General features: G+C 34.5%; 2 protein-coding genes across 9 annotated transcripts in view; both read right to left on the bottom strand.

Moving 5' to 3' along the window:
• LOC127877406 (methyltransferase-like protein 27) overlaps positions 1–19,975 on the bottom strand; it is a 90,279-nt gene that overhangs the window by 9,717 nt on the left and 60,587 nt on the right. Inside the window, exon 1 of one of the 8 annotated variants that reach the window (XM_052423236.1) lies at positions 1,542–1,678. The exons of 3 other annotated variants lie outside the window; for them this stretch is intronic. The gene's annotated coding sequence lies outside the window, so the exon portion shown is untranslated. 4 more of the 8 variants (XM_052423242.1, XM_052423243.1, XM_052423238.1 and 1 more) reach the window with 4 other exon arrangements.
• LOC127878436 (uncharacterized) lies at positions 15,717–18,284 on the bottom strand. The gene is made up of 2 exons (XM_052424959.1): positions 17,960–18,284; positions 15,717–16,606 (listed from the first exon to the last, which is right to left on the bottom strand). The coding sequence occupies exons 1-2, from the start codon at positions 18,282–18,284 to the stop codon at positions 15,717–15,719; spliced, it is 1,215 nt and encodes a 404-aa protein (XP_052280919.1).

Below are 19,975 nucleotides of genomic sequence, written 5' to 3'. Positions count from 1 at the left end.
AGATCTTTTGCTGATGTACACATGTATGTTTTTTATGTTAATTGCGTTAAAAAATTGATTTAAATAAAAAAGTGCAATAGATAAAATGTCGAGCGAACATGCTTCACTGTATTCGTATGTAAAATGTGTATAAAAAGCTTATTTTTATCAACGTGTTTATGATTGACACATGTATGCAATCAATTATATCTCACCAAAATGTGCTACGTTTTCCCATGCATTTTTGAATTAATTCTACGAACATGTACATTTTAATAGCTCAGTGAATACCATCTATCGCAGCGCCGGCATATCACACCTATATTTACGCATAATCAAATAAATTATAGCAATGTAATACAATAAGTAAAACGAAAAATGTACATGATTTATCACACTCATAATATTTTTCAATTTGTATCGTAATAACAAAGAATATATATACATATTGTCACTCGCCATTATGATAAACTGATTTCGATACATATTTAAAAAAACGGAAACGAAGTAATCTTAATATTGTGGTATTGAATAAATCAATATTTATCACCATTTTCCTTCGATAACGTTTCTCTTTAGAGTTTGTGACGAAATGATCTTGTTACCGAATAATACGGGTATATACATAGTCACTCGCCAACATAACAACTTATTTGTTTTCATTTAAATATCACTTATTTGAATACTTACTGCCGTAGTCTCGAATGTATATTTGAATTAGTACAAGTAAGAATAGAAACAGAAAATCACTAAAGTAGCCTGACATCAAATTACATGTACATGTAACAAGGGTATATGTAATTATTGGCAAGCTATATGTACACATACGGGAAAGCATTTTCGAAATGTTAACAAAACAAGTCTTTTAATTAACAAAAAGTAAAACTTCACGGAGAAACTATACATTTACATGTAATCACCGCGAACCACCGTGGCCGCTGTGGTCCACCGCGATCGCGTTGGTCCACCGTGATATCGATTTCCCAATAACGTCCGCGGTGCTCACCCAATGTCACCGTGATCTATCACGATGGAACCACCTTCACACCACGGTAATTGTGCACGCTTACGAAAAATTGTCAACGGTGGGACTATGTTTTGAGCAGAAATCGCACTCCTATGGCAATCTCTTGATAACAAAAAGGCTTCGATGACTTGAGTAGAATAAGTTAGTAGTCTTTTTAACACAAAAAAAACAAATAAATAGTCTTTCCTTCAAAATGGTAACTTTGTTTGTGAACTTCAACGTTTCAATTTATTTTAAAGTCTATATAATTTGGATAGAATGATTAGTAGAACAACGCGCGTATATGATTTGAAACATTTCATAAGTAATGTGTGTTATTAATAAAATGCTTTTTACACATATTTCTATATTCAAAAAGACATATTAAATTATATAATGTACATTAAAATAATTGGAGTAATAAACATGAATACTTGCGTTTGTTTAAACAAATCCGTTAAATAAAATGAAACACGAAATTTAACTCAAAATAAACATTGAGCGGAGGTTTTACATATCTACGTATCGCACTAATGCTCTCCCGACAGATACTCACTATATATATACACTTTTCTACTTCGTATGACAAATTGCAATTACAATGTATTTACCAATACGAACTTAAATCAGATGCTAAAGTATTACAGCCGCTGGAACACTGTACTTCGTGTATATATAAACAAGCAGATCCGGAATGCAGAGTAACCTTAAAGGCATAAATAATATGAGCTGCCCGACATTTATATAAGGCAGACTACTCCAAAACAAATAACAAAATGTAACAAACCATATACTAGTATACAGATTAAACATGTCTTTAAATGTCTTGTAAATAACTTTTGACATTAATGTTACGGTGTTTCAGAACTATAATGTTCACCATAATGAACCAAATAAGAATATAATTATAATGTAGTATGCACTAGTACACTTAGAGACTTGAGCAAATAAGTATATATTTTAGTAGTAAACAGTATGCGGAACACTGTTATACTTGATATGTAGGTGTTCATGAGAAATTTAAATCTAATAATGAAGTGCGTTAATTTTTAATAAATAGTTTGATGTCATTTGACTTTATTCTACAATTAAAACAGCTTGGGATGGTAACTCAGCAGGCTTATTTAAACAGTAAAACAGTACAACAAAGAAACACGCACTTTTCTGTGCAAATGCGTTTTGCATGCGGTTAACAAATTATTTAGATAACTCGAAATGCGCACATCCAAACGAGACGCTTAATTTGCTATGATGCATGATTAATTGTAGATCATCCAAGATGAAGTGTGTTGTGAATGGTAATTTGGTTAAAACGACAAGCAACACTTCAAAACGACATGAACAATTAGAAAATTTGGTTTTCGCATGGTTGCGCTTTTATTTGCGAGGACAACTTGTAACGAAAATTTAGTGTCGTCTTTAGTTGTCGCTTGTCGTTGTAAAATGTTGCGGGTAATGTCGTGTGCAATTTAAAACGACAAGCGACATTATATCGCATACAAAGTGAATTGTCAACTGTAAACTTAAACCAAAAGCACGCGATTCACAACATTTAAAGACAAGTGATATTTCAAACAACGCACACTACATTAAAACGAGCAAATATTGGGCAAAATATGTGTCGAGTGTCGATCAGTAAATTATGAACCGGTGTAATCATACATTATTTTGCCGTTACATTCGTTCAGATGGGTTAATCACAAATGACAAACAAGATGGCGACGTGCATGCTGAGACAGGTATTTTTCGCCGTTGCATACCCTTTATTACTTTTATTAATTGTTTCAATGTCTCTCACTTTCCAGCCATTTCGGCAAGAAAGTGATTAGCGTTTACCGGGTATATCGTTTTAATATTCGCTCTATATATCGACTTCTTAGCGTGTCACAAAGTTACAGCTCCTGAAGCAAATATCTGTCAATAATTAAAATAAGTCAACTTTCTCCAATTAACATGTGTTTAAAGCCCCACGGTGTGCTTCTACTATGTATCGAACATTTAAAGTGCATGACAAAAACTGGTATTTTTAAGAGTTAAATAAAATGATGGTAAAAACATAAGACGTTCAACATTAGTTAATCAACCTCATGTGCATGTTTATTTGAAATTTCGTGTTTGTTTTTCGGTAAAATTATTTTAATTCAAATAATAATTGGTAATTGCAAGATTAAAACAATGTTGTTGATAGTAGATAGGAATGAAGAATTTCAGCGCCATTTTGTTAGGAGCCTTTAGGAGCAAGTCAAGTTCAGGTCAAGTCGGTTTTCACCTGGTGCCTGTTATGCATGTATTCGCTTAGGGGTATGGTAATAAATCCGTGTTTATTGTTGTCGGTGTAATGAGCGTGAATTCACCTGCGAGTTATCAATCTCCACGCAGAGTTGTCGTTCCTTGCTCACACATACAACTCTGCGAAAGGCTCAGCACGCCATTTTGTCTATAGGTCATAATACACCAAATAGTTTCCCTATATAATTCAATGTAAAAGCGACAACTTTGAGCGAAAATAAATGCAACATTTTGCACATAGAGACCCCCATAACCATACCTTTTCTTAAAGGCCATTCTAAGCGAAATCGATTTATGCAATAAAAAAGATATGTCATGTACAATGCAAGAAAGAACTTGACACAAATCAAAATCGACTGTTTTTGCAACTTTTTTTTTCGGCCGTTTCTTAGTGGAATGTAACCTTTTCTAGTGCAATGGTTTACTATAGTCTTCAAGTGTGTCATATTTCAGGGATTCAGTAGTGAACACCTATTCATGCCCTACCATTATCTCCGCAAGATAACACCTGAATAATGGTAAAAAGTGTAAAACATGCCTTCCTGTCAACTATGATATTTTTTTAGAGAGTACAGCCCTACATGAAGCGATCATTTAGTGTATTGTAACCTATAAGACAACGTTTACTGTTAACATCGCGAAAAATAAGCATTTCTCGATACCTATAAACCTATTTTCTATGTGCATGCCAATTTTCAGACCGATCTTTCACGTAGAAATGCTTGAAAATGCATTTTATTATAACGCCTGATAAGCCATGTGGCTTTCGCGTTCGGAGCTTTGATTTATAACGGGCGTTCAGGCGTAAAACGATTACCCTAAATAATTACAATCGGTCAAAATACTGGAATATTGTTACAAGCTATGTAGAAAAAGAAGTAAACAACTATTAAAACGTGTTCATGAGCTCTTTCAGCACAAATTGTTGCGATTTGAGATGCTCAAGACGAGTTTTTGTACATTTTTTTTCTTATTTTCCTCTGAAAACGTATTTTTTTCTTAAAAACTCACGATGCTCCTTAAATTCGTGAAACAAACGCATTTATTCCGCGAAATTTGCCAAAACGCATCATATCTCACTAAAAAAATGATGATTTTCTGTAAATACAGCTTCTTTGTGACTAGGCCTGGTTTTGCGTTTATAAGACAACGTTTACTGTTAACATCGCGAAAAATAAGCATTTCTCGATACTTATAAACCTATTTTCTATGTGCATGCCAATTTTCAGACCGATCTTTCACGTAGAAATGCTTGAAAATGCATTTTATTATAACGCCTGATAAGCCATGTGGCTTTCGCGTTCGGAGCTTTGATTTATAACGGGCGTTCAGGCGTAAAACGATTACCCTAAATAATTACAATCGGTCAAAATACTGGAATATTGTTACAAGCTATGTAGAAAAAGAAGTAAACAACTATTAAAACGTGTTCATGAGCTCTTTCATCACAAATTGTTGCGATTTGAGATGCTCAAGACGAGTTTTTGTACATTTTTTTTCTTATTTTCCTCTGAAAACGTATTTTTTTCTTAAAAACTCACGATGCTCCTTAAATTCGTGAAACAAACGCATTTATTCCGCGAAATTTGCCAAAACGCATCATATCTCACTAAAAAAATGATGATTTTCTGTAAATACAGCTTCTTTGTGACTAGGCCTGGTTTTGCGTTTAGGTCATAATACACCAAATAGTTTCCCTATATAATTCAATGTAAAAGCGACAACTTTGAGCGAAAATAAATGCAACATTTTGCACATAGAGACCCCCATAACCATACCTTTTCTTAAAGGCCATTCTAAGCGAAATCGATTTATGCAATAAAAAAGATATGTCATGTACAATGCAAGAAAGAACTTGACACAAATCAAAATCGACTGTTTTTGCAACTTTTTTTTTCGGCCGTTTCTTAGTGGAATGTAACCTTTTCTAGTGCAATGGTTTACTATAGTCTTCAAGTGTGTCATATTTCAGGGATTCAGTAGTGAACACCTATTCATGCCCTACCATTATCTCCGCAAGATAACACCTGAATAATGGTAAAAAGTGTAAAACATGCCTTCCTGTCAACTATGATATTTTTTTAGAGAGTACAGCCCTACATGAAGCGATCATTTAGTGTATAGTAACCTATAAAATAGGTAAAACCGAACAAACGCATTCAATGTATATTTGATTGGATAATTAAGATCGCATGCATTAAATTAAGAAAAATATGACTTTTAAATGTACGATAAATCGTGCAAAAACTTGCGAGTTTTAATGCAACTCTTTGGAACTAATTTATTGCCCATTAACGCAGATGGAATCATTCCACGCACTTCACAAATGTAAACAATTGAACATTTCTTTTTAGTGACGTTAGGAATTGCTTCGACGTGTGTATGTACGTTGGTTTCTGAGCACAAAAAAAAACATATCAATTTTATAATGATGAATTAAGACTGATATAAGATATCATGGTATGAGATGGTTTTCTTTAATGCATAGAATGCAATGTAACCGTCGTGCAAGAGATTGTTTAGTATTCTGTAACCTCAATGATGAACGCTTGGAATGTTCATGGCATAAATGAGACGCTTTCATAACAATAGTCCGTTCTGAGCCCAACACAGAGGTGAATGTAATATAACCGTCGTGCAAGAGATTGGCGAGTTATGCGTGACTTTTGGGTATTAGAAGCGATTTCATATTATCGGTGCGCTATTGAACTATTGGCGTTTTGTTTTACGAACCCCATATAATTTTGAATGTATTTGAAAAGCGAGCGGTATGGAACCACAATATAGGCGCACAGAACGTTTTACATGATTTAGCGCTTTTATTTTACGAACTCGATATATGTTTGAATTTATTTGAAAAGCGAGAACTTATTTGGTCTAGTTTTCAGCAATGTTTGTCAATAGTGGATGGTAATAGAAAAACAAGATAAATTTAGATTATGTTTTATTTGTTGAGTCTTAGATAAATGGGCATATTGTACGTGTAAAGAATGCATGAGCATTCAAGCAAATATGAAACTAGATGCAAACACATTATATTAAACTAATCACATAAAGGTAGTATTGAGGAAAAAGATAATACACGCAAATATTCATCACTTGAAATATACCAAAAGAACTGTAAGCACATTTCGTATTTGTGCTTTTTTGTGTGCAAACCCGATATATGTCTGAATGTATTTGAAGAGCGATCATTCCCAGTGCAATTTACACTCCATTGTAATATTTAGTAGCCGAGTTACGATACACTCACTACTGTTAAATATCAATTGGAAATGTTCCAGTAAACTGTCATTAAAATTTGCTGTAGAAGTTAAATACAATCCAAAACTTTAGGGACCCGTTGTTTTCAGAAGTATCGTTCAATGTTACAGTTAGATAAACACGTTGATTGGTTCGATCATGAGTGTATAATTGATCGAAATCAATACCTTTACGCTAAACAGTGTTTTAATTTGAATAAGCCTGATTTCAATGGCGTTTTGTCGACATGATAAACGACAAATAAAAAGACAGACCCTTTAAATTTCAACGAAAAATTAAGGAACGTTGAAAAGTAAAAAGTAAACATGAATTTCGGAAATATTTTAATTTAGAAACAAAAATGGCAAGAACATTATGTAATTCAATTCAGGATTATTTTGAAAGCTTGAGTAACGCTACTGCTACTTGGTTTAACTAGATCAACCGATAACGGCAAATGAAGTTATGGATTCACTGAAACGTTTAAAACAACGTAATAAAGCGATAGTCAGTGATTTTTCACATGAATATTTTATTGAAAGTATTCTTATTGTATTCGTTGATTTTGCTACCTGTAATAGTATTTTAGGTTTTGAGATTTAGATAAACATGTTTAAGTGTTTATTCTTTTCGTATATTGATGTAGATTATGCTGCACTACTTTAACGAAAACACACGTTTGCATGTCATTTTTGTTAATCTGCTTACATGTTTTGATATAAGGCGTATATGTCGTAGAAAATTATGGCTTAGCATGAAAAATCTGGTATGAACATTAAATTATTTAGAATAATTAAAAATATGCATTATCATTGTTATTCATGTGTTAAGTCATGTACATCTAAATAGGAAATTTATGAGATTGGTCTCAAAAAAGGATGGTAATGTCCTTGATTACATTTCTCACAGTCTGTAGACAATTTTAAATTTTGTGAACAAGAAAGTACACTTTCTGGAATAAATAGAGATTCCACAATACTAATTTTGTTGTTCTTTTCGAATGAGAAGGTCATGATGGTAAATCACCATCACAGATACAGAACAATTTAGATAAACATTACATGTAGTATAATTATTGTGGGCTAAATGTGACTTTGAACACAAAGATGATGTTTTTCGTAAATACGGTAAAATCCGATCAATATTATGGTCACAACATCGAAATGGTCCATAAGTTAAATTATATTTACACTTCCATTAATGACCATGTTACTTTCACTTTAAACCAATAACATCTGCTCAGGAAAGCCCTAAGGCTATATTTAGTTTACTTCACGAATGTCAACAGTATTATTTGAAGCCGAAATAAGTTCGTTCAGTTGTTTCAATTTTTTGTTAAGTCTGTTTTAGGTTATGCCTCTAAAATATTGGAGTTTTAATAAATTACAAATATCAAACCGTTTGTTCAATTTTTGGCAAAATATTGTTTCCTATTAAAAGGGTCTTTTCACATAATTTTGGCATGTTTTGAAGTTTGTCATTAAATGCTTTATATTGATTACATGTGAGAGGTATTTTATACTTTATATAAGCAATTTTCGTAGTTTCAAAAATTAAACGACAACAACAGTGAACAGTTTTACAACTTAATTATCAATGATCGTATAACAAAACAACAAAGTATTTTATTTATGACTACTTTATTTTTTAACACACACACACACACATTTAAGTAAATATACAACTACAACGTTGATACGAAATGTCTATGAAAAAACATAATATTTACATATGATTTTAAAACGCTGATAAATATTGAATATAAACATTGAAAACATCATATTTTAAATCATTATTCTATGATTATATCGCGTTCTTTGCTGATTTAAAAAAGCCTGGTGATTCGCTATGTACAAAACAACATATGGTTTCAGTAAAAGCTTGTTTAAACTGAACATATAGTCTTACATTGTCCTGTTTTCATAAGCGATAAAAATAATGCATTTTCTGAAAATATTGGTTCTATTTGAAAGGCGAATAAGGTGAAAGTATTTGCAAAGTCCTCTCTCCTGATATCAACACCTTCTCTTTTGATCCACTACCATTTGCTGTATACATACAAACATAGACATACATGTTTGATCTTAATTTCTAATATTAAAAATTTTTACAGTTACCAAATTGAACCTTTTATTGGTCTGTATTTCACAGTGTGAATTGTCAAAGATATCACTTTATATAATATCAAATCAGAGCCATCTTTCATGTATTCTTCGAACAGCTTAAACATTTTATGATAGGCGTCATTTATATCCTCATTCAATGTTTCTTCATGTAATGTTGTAAAGGTTATACTCCTAAAATGCGGATGTTGTTGAACTTGTTCTCCATCTATTGTATTTTTACCAGATCCACCTTAACCGAAAGATACCATTTTATAGCTTGTTGATTTAATCGAGCATACAAAAAATTAATAACATCCTGTTTTGTATTTGCAAAAAATGTTAATAAGTCATATTTCTCTTCATGGTGTGGGTATAACGTTCTATCTTGAATGCATCCATTGAACGCATTTTTCATTGAATAAGAATGCTCGCTTTTTAAATTTTCTGTACTTGTAGACGTCGCATAACTGTGGTCTTCATGGACGTTTGCTCCGCTAGATGTATCTTTGATTGATGATGATAGCACGTTTCCAGACGATGCTGTTGCTGATGGCACGTTTCCAGACAATGCTGTTGATGATGACGCTTTTCAGACGATATTGAAGGTAAATTTTTATGCTTGTGTTTTCCCTTTTTGTTATGTTGTAACAATTTGTCTTTTCTGTTTGTTTTAAAGTCACATTGATCGCAGTTAAAAGTCGTGTTATGTGATAACACATGTCGAATTAAATTCCGTTTTTTGGTAAACTCTTGATTACATTGCTGTCATATGTATTCTTGTTGTTTATGCTCATTCGTCTAATCGTTTAAATCCAATTTCCTTTTCAGAAGGCGTATTTCCTCTTTTAATGTTCCATCGTTGTCTGGGTATTTGGTTTTTAATTCCTCATCCAAATTTTCCGTGTTAACACGTTGGAGAGTAAATCCGATATGACGCTTGTACAGGTGAAGAGCGCACTTTAATACCAATTCATTGATTTTCTTTATTTGAAATTAACATAAAATCCATTATTTCAAATATCGTAAACAAACCTCGAATGACACTGTATACAATTATTTAGCACTTGAAATATAACAAACACGTGTGAGATCAATATTTGATCAACAATCATCACATTATTAATACCCTAAGCAACTTATCGTGCTGTCTATTTTGATGAAAAATACATGACTAGTTCACAACAATTGGCAAGGTGGAAAAAAGACTTTGGCTCTCTGTTCCAATCTGTCTTACATACTGACAATAATCAATACAGTTTTGTTGATACGACGGAGTCCGAAAATATCTCTTTTAATGATCACATTTCTATCATGGAGGTTCATAAAGCATTGATCAATGCCAAAAAGGGTAAATCATGTGGTATTGATAATATTCCTGTCGAAGTACTAACCAATGATTCAGCTTTGTCATTTTTACATGTGTTGTTCAATATTTGCTTCAATAATGGTATTGTTCCTACTTTATGGAGTAAATCTGTTATATGCCCTATACCTAAAGCATCTACTTTGGATAAACGGGATCCTTTGTCGTATAGAGGGATATCACTTGCACCTGCAATGTATAAACTTTATTGTTATATTTTGAATAATCGACTTAGTCTTTGGACAGAATCAAATGACAAGTTGTCTGATGAACAAAATTGTTTTCGAAAAGGTCGTAGTACCACAGATCATATTCTGTCACTTAATACTATTATTGATACAAGAAAGAAAAATAGATTGTCAACATACTGTGCATTTATCGATTTTAAGAAAGCATACGATTCTATTAATAGACATTTACTTTGGAAAAGATTGTATGATGTTGGTGTGTGTGGCAAGATGTTATCTGCTGTTAAATCTTTATACTCATCTGTTATGTCATGTGTTAGAGTTAATTCTTTTAAAACAGAGTGGTTTGACGTCAAGTGTGGTTTACGTCAAGGGTGTATATTATCTCCACTGCTTTTTAATTTGTTCATCAATGATTTAACTATATACCTTAAATCCTTTGGCTTAGGTATTAATATTGATAACGAAAAGCTATGTATCTTGTTATACGCTGATGACATTGTAATTTTAGCCGACAATGCTGATGAGCTACAAATATTGTTAAATGCTTTAAATGATTGGTGTTCTCTGAATGATATGACTGTTAATCCGTCCAAGAGTAATATTATTCACTTTCGCCAAAATGCTTTTCAACGTACGAATATAGTTTTTAAATGTGGGGAAAATGTATTACAACTAGTAGATAGATATACTTACTTAGGTGTTATTTTACATGAACATCTTGATTATGATATTACGGTTAAAGCTGTTGCTCAGAGTGCTAGTCGTGCTTTGGGTCTCTTAATCGCAAAATGTAAAAGCTTGGGTGGCGTTCCATATAATGTTTTTTCCAAATTATACGATTCTGTCGTTTGGCCTGTAATTAACTATAGCGCTCCTTTATGGGGCGCTCGGACTTATTCATGCATTAATGCGGTGCATAACAGGGCGCAACGCTTTTTTCTAGGAGTCGGAAAATATACACCAAATGATGGCATATCGGGTGACATGGGTTGGATTCCACCACAAGTACGGCAGTGGAAATCTATCACGCTTTATTGGTCACGTTTATCATATATGGACGCAACGAGGGTAAATAAGCGAATAGCACTCTGGGTAGCATCTAAGTCTAATCGTTTATGTAAAAATTGGGTATTTGCTATAAAACAGTTTCTAGATGCTAATAACTTGAATATGTATAGCAGTATTTTGCAACCGATGTCGTCATCTTTTGTCGATGAAGTCATAGATATTGTTAAAAATAAGTATATCTCCCAGTGGTATGACAGAATAAATAGTAACACTGGTCCTTCTAGAAGAGGAGGTAATAAATTGCGTCTGTATAAGTGTGTTAAATCTGAATATGTCACTGAACAATACTGTAAATTAATTATGCCACCTAGACATAGATCTGCGTTTTGTAAGTTCCGGTGTGGGGTAGCTCCCATCAGAATCGAAACCGGCAGGTATGAAGGTTTACCGATTCAGGAAAGAAATTGTCCGTTTTGTAATAATGTTGAAGATGAGTACCATGTATTGTTCCATTGCCCAGTGTACTGTGATATCAGAGAAACTTTGTTTAAACGTGCTTCCGAAACAAATGTGTTGTTTTTAACACTAAATGATGTTGACAAATTTATCTATCTGTTTTCCAATTATAATATCATACGAGCCTGTGCCAGATCCTGCTATCTCATGCTACAGAGGCGGGTATTTTTAATTTGTAAGTAATCTATTTTATTTATGTATATAATGTGATCATTGCTTTAGTTTTCTCCCGTTTTATTGCGTCTGAAGCAACTTTGCTAATCCGGTTCACGGTGATCAGATCAACGTGATATATGATTTCTTACACCCATTTTTTAACTCATGCGCGATAGTGCTTTTTTTCTATCTTTCAGTATCTTACCTTTGTTTTAAGGCAGATCGTAATTAATTTGATTAGCAAAGTTTCTCCAGCTTTAAACTTTTTAACTTTTATTTTTTATTTCATTTGTTTGTGCAAAATGTTGAATTGATATAAGTCGTAATGTATGTAATTTGTAAATATTAAGTGGAATTCTTAATTGCGATAGTCTCTTATAATTCCAATATGGAATGGCAATATACATTTGATAATGTGTAAATAATTGTAATATAATTACCATGAATGTATATTGAAGAGACTTAAATAAAGATATACTACTTGGACTTGAACAAACAAATATGAGATCTATATTTGATAAACAATTATCACATAATTAATATCTAAACAATTATAAGTGGTTTTGACAGTTTATATCAAATGAAGATGAAACAATTTTAGAACATTGATTTGATTTGATTTGTACAAGATAAAAGTGAATTTGAAAATACCTGAATGAAAAATGTTAAGCAAAAAGTTTTCAATAGAATGTTTAAAAATTTTAGTATAACTCATTAAAGCAAAATGATTTTACGAAAATAATTTTACATATGAAAATAATTTTCAGAATTTGAAAAGAAAAAAAGTTGAAAGGAAAATTTTTTTTAAGGTGTACGTTTTAGAAGAATGTTTTTGAAACGAAGGTTAAAAAATGTATTTACGAGAGAATTATTTTTTAGAAAAGCAATGTTTCAGGAGAAAGTTTTTGAAAATAAGTTAAAGAACTTGTTTAAAAATGAAGTTTTATAAAAAATGTTATGACTAAGAAATAGTTTTAAGGAAAAATATTTTTGGAACAGTAGTTTAAAAAAGAAAGTTGTAGAAAATTATTTAGACACTATTCAAAAGTTGATAATTTTCTACAACTTTCTGCGATCAATGTGACTTTAAAACAAACAGAAAAGACAACCTGTTACAACATAACAAAAAACAATATCGTCTGAAAAAGCGTCATCATCATCAGCATCGTCTGGAAACGTGCCAAAAAAAGACTTATTAACATTTTTTGCAAATACAAAACAGGATGCTATTAATTTTTTGTATGCTGGATTAAATCAACAAGCAATAAAATGGTAGCTTTCGCTTAAGGTGGATCTGGTAAAAAATACAATAGATGGAGAACAAGTTCAACAACATCCGCATTTTAGGAGTAAAACCTTTACAACATTACATGAAGAAACATTGAATGAGGATATAAATGAAGCCTATCATAAAATGTTGAAGCTGTTCGAAGAATACATGAAATATGGCTCTGGGTGGATATTAAATAAAGTGATATCTTTGACAATTCACACTGTGAAATACAGACAAATAAAAGGTTCAATTGGGTATCTGTAAAGTCTTCTAAATATTACAAATTAAGAATTAACATGTATACCTATGTTTGTATGTATACAGCAAATGGTACGTAGAGCAAAAGAGAAGGTGTTGATATCAGTAGAGAGGACTTTGCAAATACTTCCACCTTATTCCCATTTCAAATAGAACCAATATTTTCAGAAAATGCATTATTTTTATCGCTTATGAAAACAGGACAATGTAAGACTATATGTTCAGTTTAAACAAGCTTTTACTGAAACAATATGTTGTAGTGTACATAGCGAATCACCAGGCTTTTTTAAATCAGCAAAAAACGCGATATAATCATAGAATAATGATTTAAAATATGATGTTTTCAATGTTTATATTCAATATTTATCAGCGTTTTAAAATCATATGTAAATATGTATAATGGTGTTGTTTCATAGACATTTCGTATCAACGTTGTAGTTGTATATTTACTTAAATGTGTGTGTGTATGTTAAAAAATAAAGTAGTCATAATTAAAATACTTTGTTGTTTTGTTATACGATCATTGATTATTAAGTTGTATAACTGTTCACTGTTGTTGTCGTTCAATTTTTGAAACTACGAAAATTGCTTATATAAAGTATAAAGTACGTCTCACATATAATCAATATAAAGCATTTAATGACAAACTTCAAAACATGCCACAATCTGTGAAAAGACCCTTTTAATAGGAAACAATATTTTGCCAAAAATTGAACAAATGCGTTTGATATTTGGTTATTTATTAAAACTCCAATATTTTAGAGGCATAACCTAAAACAGACTTAACCAAAAAAATTAAACAACTGAACGAACTAATTTCGGCTTCAAATCATACTGTTGACATTTGTAAAGTAAACTAAATATAGCCTTAGGGCTTTCCTAAGCAGATGTTATTGGTTTAAAGTGAAAGTAACATGGTCATTAATGGAAGTGTAAATATAATTTAACTTATGGACCATTTCGATGTTGAGACCATAATATTGATCGGATTTTACCGTATTTACGAAAAACATCATCTTTTAGTTCAAAGTCACATTTAGCCCCTAATAATTATACTACAGGTAATGTTTATCATAATTGTTCTGTATCTGTGATGGTGATTTACCATCATGACCTTCTCATTCGAAAATAACAACAAAATTAGTATTGTGGAATCTCTATTTATTCCAGAAAGTGTACTTTCTTGTTCACAAAATTTAAAATTGTCTACAGACTGTGAGAAATGTAATCAAGGACATTACCATTCTCTTTTGAGACCAATATCATAAATTTCCTATTTAGATGTACATGACTTAACACATGATTAACAATGATTATGCATATTTTTAATTATTCTAAATAATTTAATGTGCACACCAGATTTTTCATGCTAAGCCATAATTCTCTACGACATATACGCCTTATATCAAAACAGGTAAGCAGATTAACAAAAAAAAACATGCAAACGGGTGTTTTCGTTTCAATAGTGCAGCATAATCGACATCAATATAGGAAAAGAATCAACACTTAAACATGTTTGTCTAAATCTCAAACCTAAAATACTATTACAGGCAGCAAAATCAACGAATACAATAAGAATACTTTCAATAAAATATTCATGTGAAAAATCACTGCCTATCGCTTTATTACGTTGTTTTAAACGTTTCAGTGAATCCATAACTTCATTTGCCGTTATCGGTTGATCTAGTTCAATGTAAAATTTTCATCGTTAAAAGAATTATAGGAACTGCTTTCTTCAACTTCAGCGTTAAACCGAGTAGCAGTAGCGTTACTCAAGCTTTCAAAATAATCCTGAATTCAATTACATAATGTTATTGCCATTTTTGTTTCTAAATTAGAATATTTCCGAAATTCATGTTTACTTTTTACTTTTCAACGTTCCTTAGTTTTGCGTTGAAATATAAAGTGTCTGTCTTTTTATTTGTCGTTTATCATGTCGACAAAACGCCATTGAAATCAGGCTTATTCAAATAAAGACACTTATGTAGGCGGAATACGCGTTGTGGTAAGAAATAATATAAGGAGCGAAATCCAGGTTCAACCTTTACTTGCAATGCATAATATCAACAAAACATAACGGGCGTGACGTCACGACGGAAAAGCGTGCGTGAACGTCACGTAACAAATTGCGCGTTAAATGCCAACGTTACGAAATCCCAACATTCTGGGGGCCGCGAAATGCAATACACCATAATAGAATTAATACAAATAATTAAATGCATACTCATAACAAAATATAAACACCACTTAATTTACAACATTCTTAACACAATGTAAACGTTCAGTCTATAAAATCCATCACAAGTCTTATAAATGTTTCACTTTTTTTTCACTTCACTTCCAGGGGATGAAGTTTCGTAATTGGTCTGCTTGTCAATTTATTTCCAACTCGTATTTTTGCTGATCTCACCAGTCCATCGTTTCCTTTGACCACCTCCTCGACGACAGCTAGCTTCCAGGTACTACGTGGTGTTTCGTCGTGGACTTGCACAACACTACCAACCGAAATACACTGTTCGTTTTTTCCACTGACTGTATGATGTTCACGTAGCGCTGTGAGATATTCTTTTTTCCATCGATCACGGAAGTGCTCTATCAATGTCTGCTGTAATTTCGCGCGTTTGCGAATATCACTCCCGGTAGCACTTGTAATTTCCAGGTTGCCACTGGTGATGTCACGATATGGTAACGTGGTCACTCGTCTTCCGTAGAGTAAATGCGCTGGTGTCACGACGCCTTCTAACTCGAACTCGGAACTAACGTATGTGAGAGGTCTGTCGTTGAGGGTCGCTTCGATTTCTACGATGATTGTCTGAAGCATACCAACTGTGATGTAGGAACGTCCCAGTATCTTCTTTAACGTAGTTTTAGTGAGGCCTATCAAACGTTCCCAGAATCCTCCGAACCACGGCGCTCTCTTCGGTATGAATGCCCACCTCGTACCTTTATTGAGAAGATCATCATGGACTGTCTGAGACAACTGCTGTAAAAGATTGGCTGCTGCTACAAACGTAGTTCCATTGTCAGATACCATAAGATAGGGCAAAGACTTCCGGCTCACAAAGCGTCTGAATGCTTGCATGAACGAATCAGCTGTTAAGTCAGGAACTACTTCTAGATGAACTGCACGTGTACTTGCACACGTGAACAGGCATATGTACACTTTGCATTCAGTCCCGCTAGAGTCTTTTACATACACAGCGCCGGTGTAATCAACGCCTGCGACAGAAAATGGCGTTGAATCGTGTACACGGTATTTCATCAAAAGCGGTGGATCCGGAGCTGAAAACGGTTTGCCCTGAACCTTCTTGCATGTAATGCAATTCCGTATTATTGTTTTAACACACTGTCTAATAGTAGGCATCCAGAACCGTTATCGAAGAAATGTGATCGTCGCACTTGTACCGGAATGTTGAATTTCTCCATGAGCATCTGTCACTATCAGTCTTGTTAAAGGATGTTTCGCAGGCAAAAGAATGGGGAATTATTTAGTCATCTCATTCAGTGGTGCATTGTGGATACGTCCCCCGCATCTCAAAATGCCGTCTGTATCAAGGAACAAACGTAACTGTTTCACCAACGATGCTCTTTTACTGATTCCGGCTTTAAGATTTTCAATCTCTGTCACGTATGAATTATGTTGACACGTTTTTAACCAGAGGTGTTCGGCGGCATGTATCTCATCTGGTGTCAACGTACTGTGTTGCATTCGTATTTCCGCTTTTCAGCAGCTTTGCACGAATTTTAAAACATACGCAGTAACTCTCAACAACTTCTTATAGTTACTGAATCTGTGAATGTCAATTATCTCGTGCACCCCAGTACTGCTTTGGTGTACTGGTTGCGATGGTTCGTGCTGCTCTTCTATCCCTGTCCGGAGTGCATGGTTGTAAATACCAGCGTTCGAGTTTCATTTCGACCACTGTTCTTCTGCTGTGATCCACTGCGGTCCATTCCATCTTGTTTTCTTTATGTTGTTTTGCAGTCCCACCCCGCGTTTGTAGGTCAGCAGGGTTTTGGTGGGTTGGGCAGTAGTTCCATTGGTAACTTCCGGTTAGCTCATGTATTTCGTTCACTCGGTTTTTCACAAATCGCTGTAATGTCTTGGACTTTTCGGATTTTAACCAATGTAACGTGATTTGGCTATCCGACCACAGGAACACATTTTCACATTCTAAAACGGCCTGTAGATGTTTTGTAAGTCTTGCTCCCAGAAGGGCAGCCATAAGTTCTAGTTTTGGTAAAGTAATCGACCTCAACGGCGCAACTCGGTTTTTTGCCATAACCAATGTTGATTGTCTCCCTTTAACGATGTACGCTCCATACGACTGCATACTGGCATCCACGAACACGTAAAGTGAGCGACTTTCATTTTCGTTAGAGTTGTCGTTCTTTTCAGATTTCGGAAGTAGTGTCTGTTTACACGCATCATCATCGCATCATTCAACTCGCCAACTAAACTATTCCACACATGTTGAACGTCGTCGGGTAATATCGTGTCCCAGCCGAAGTTTTGTCGCCACATGTTTTGAATAAGTATCTTCGCTCGAACTGTCACTGGTGTGAGCAAACCTAACGGTTCATATATTCGTGACGTCTGTCGTAAAATCTCTCGTTTGGTAGCCTTTTGTGGTGTCGCTCCGATGGGGGTGGCAGGAAATCCCAAGTCGTCTGCCAACGTGTTCCAATTCATACCCAACACTTTTGTAGTCGGTTTTGAGTCCGAGACGTTTTCTGATTCGGCTAATTTCTGCAACTTGGCACTATTTGATGCCCACGCTCGTAGGTTAAAACCGGCTGTCGACATGAGATCTCGAGCATCTCGGAAATACGAAAGCACTGCTTTTTCGTCTGAAAAGCTTGAGATTATATTGTCCACGTATAGGTCGTTTTTCATTATTTTGCTCGCCCACTTATCACTGTTTTATTCAAGGTGCTTCTGAAGTGTAGCGTCTAATATAAAAGGCGAGCAAGTGGCCCCAAATAAAACTGTCTTGAATCTGTACGTCTGAAGAGGGCTGTTCACGTCAGATGGGTCGCTTAACCACAGGAATCTGGTGACGTCTCTGTCACACTCTTGAAGTCCAATGTGTAGAAACGCCTTCTCGATATCGGTACTAGCCGCAAACTCTTTAAGTCGAAACTTGACTAATATAGATGTCCAGTCGTTAAGAGCTGGTGGGTTTGACTGCAGGCAATCATTCAGACTGGGTGACTCTTGGTTTTGGCGGCAACTGCAGTAATACACAATTCGCAATGGTGTCGTGTCTGAATCTTTCTGTACGGGATGGTGTGGAATCTAATGTACCTGTCTGTCGTTCCTCAACAGTTCTCCTTCCGGTACTTTTTCGATAAAGTCTCTTCTTTCCTGGTCTGCTATAATTTCGCCGTAGCATCTCAATGCACCGGGATCTTTACTCAAACGCTGTATTGTGTGTTCTGTTCTTCTTTTCGTTATTTCGAAGTTTGTAGGTAAATTGTCGAATTCCTGTTTCCATGGTAACCGTGCCTCGTACTTGCCATCTTTGAAAGATATGTGTGTCTTCTGATACTCTTTCATGAAACTGACGACTGTTTCATCGTTTTCGTCGGCGGATATACCAACACTCTCTAGTTTCCAATACCGATCTATGTCGTTTGAATTTGGCGGCAAAGTCATAACATTCATGACGTAGTCTGCACGAGCCAGGGATGGACGCTGATTCACTGGACCTGACAACAAGTATCCTATCTTAGAGGCCACTGCTGTGGGACCATTTCCACGTATTACTCTGTCTTCCACGATTTGCCATTAGTAATCTGCACCAATCAAAAACGATATTTCAAACACGTCGTCTGTTGTCCCCGGATGTGCCAGCTTCAGTTCTCGTAAGTATGGCAACGAAATCACTTGTTTCTGTACATAATTTTGAATAGGAATGGCGATGGTGGGTACAATCAGCACATTCATCTTTATATTATGACCATAGTCTTTCTTAAGGTAGATTTCCGCAGTATCCATGTGTCGCACTTCATGACTTCGTTTTCCAAACGAGGCTACCTGAATAATATCATTCCGGTACGAGGTAAGTTAATTTCATTTGCGAGTTTTTCGGTTACGAAACTACGCCGTGCTCCTTCGTCCAGCAATATATTGGCGGAAGCCGTGTACTGATCGTATAATACCTCCGCTACCGCTGTTTTCAGCAACACGTCAGTTCTTGCGTTGCCGGCATCAGCATATTAAATGGCTGCTTCCGGTCGACTAGTAGAATAGCGCTGAAACACTGCGTTCTTTGAGCAAATACTTGAGTTATGTCTCTTGTCACAAAAACGACAGGTTCTTCTAGATTTACACTGTTTCAGATGGTGTTTACCAAGACAATTGAAACAGCTGTTTCTCCTTTAAAACGTCAAGTCGTGAATTCATGTCAGGATACGATTTGCACTCGTTGCTGTGGTGATTTTTCTGACAAAATGCACATTTATGAGCAAACTTTCTTGTCTTGGAATCACTGTAGTTATTTTCAGTAGTAGATGAAACCCCCTTACCTCTTGTACTGGCGTGGAACAACGCTGTCGGGTTGTGTGCTTCCGCTTCCGGAATAG

This window comes from Dreissena polymorpha, chromosome 4, assembly GCF_020536995.1.
Source record: "Dreissena polymorpha isolate Duluth1 chromosome 4, UMN_Dpol_1.0, whole genome shotgun sequence".
Lineage (NCBI taxonomy): Eukaryota > Metazoa > Mollusca > Bivalvia > Myida > Dreissenidae > Dreissena > Dreissena polymorpha.
The sequence above is the reverse complement of the archived record's forward strand: the minus strand, read 5'-3'. Positions and strand labels throughout refer to the sequence as shown.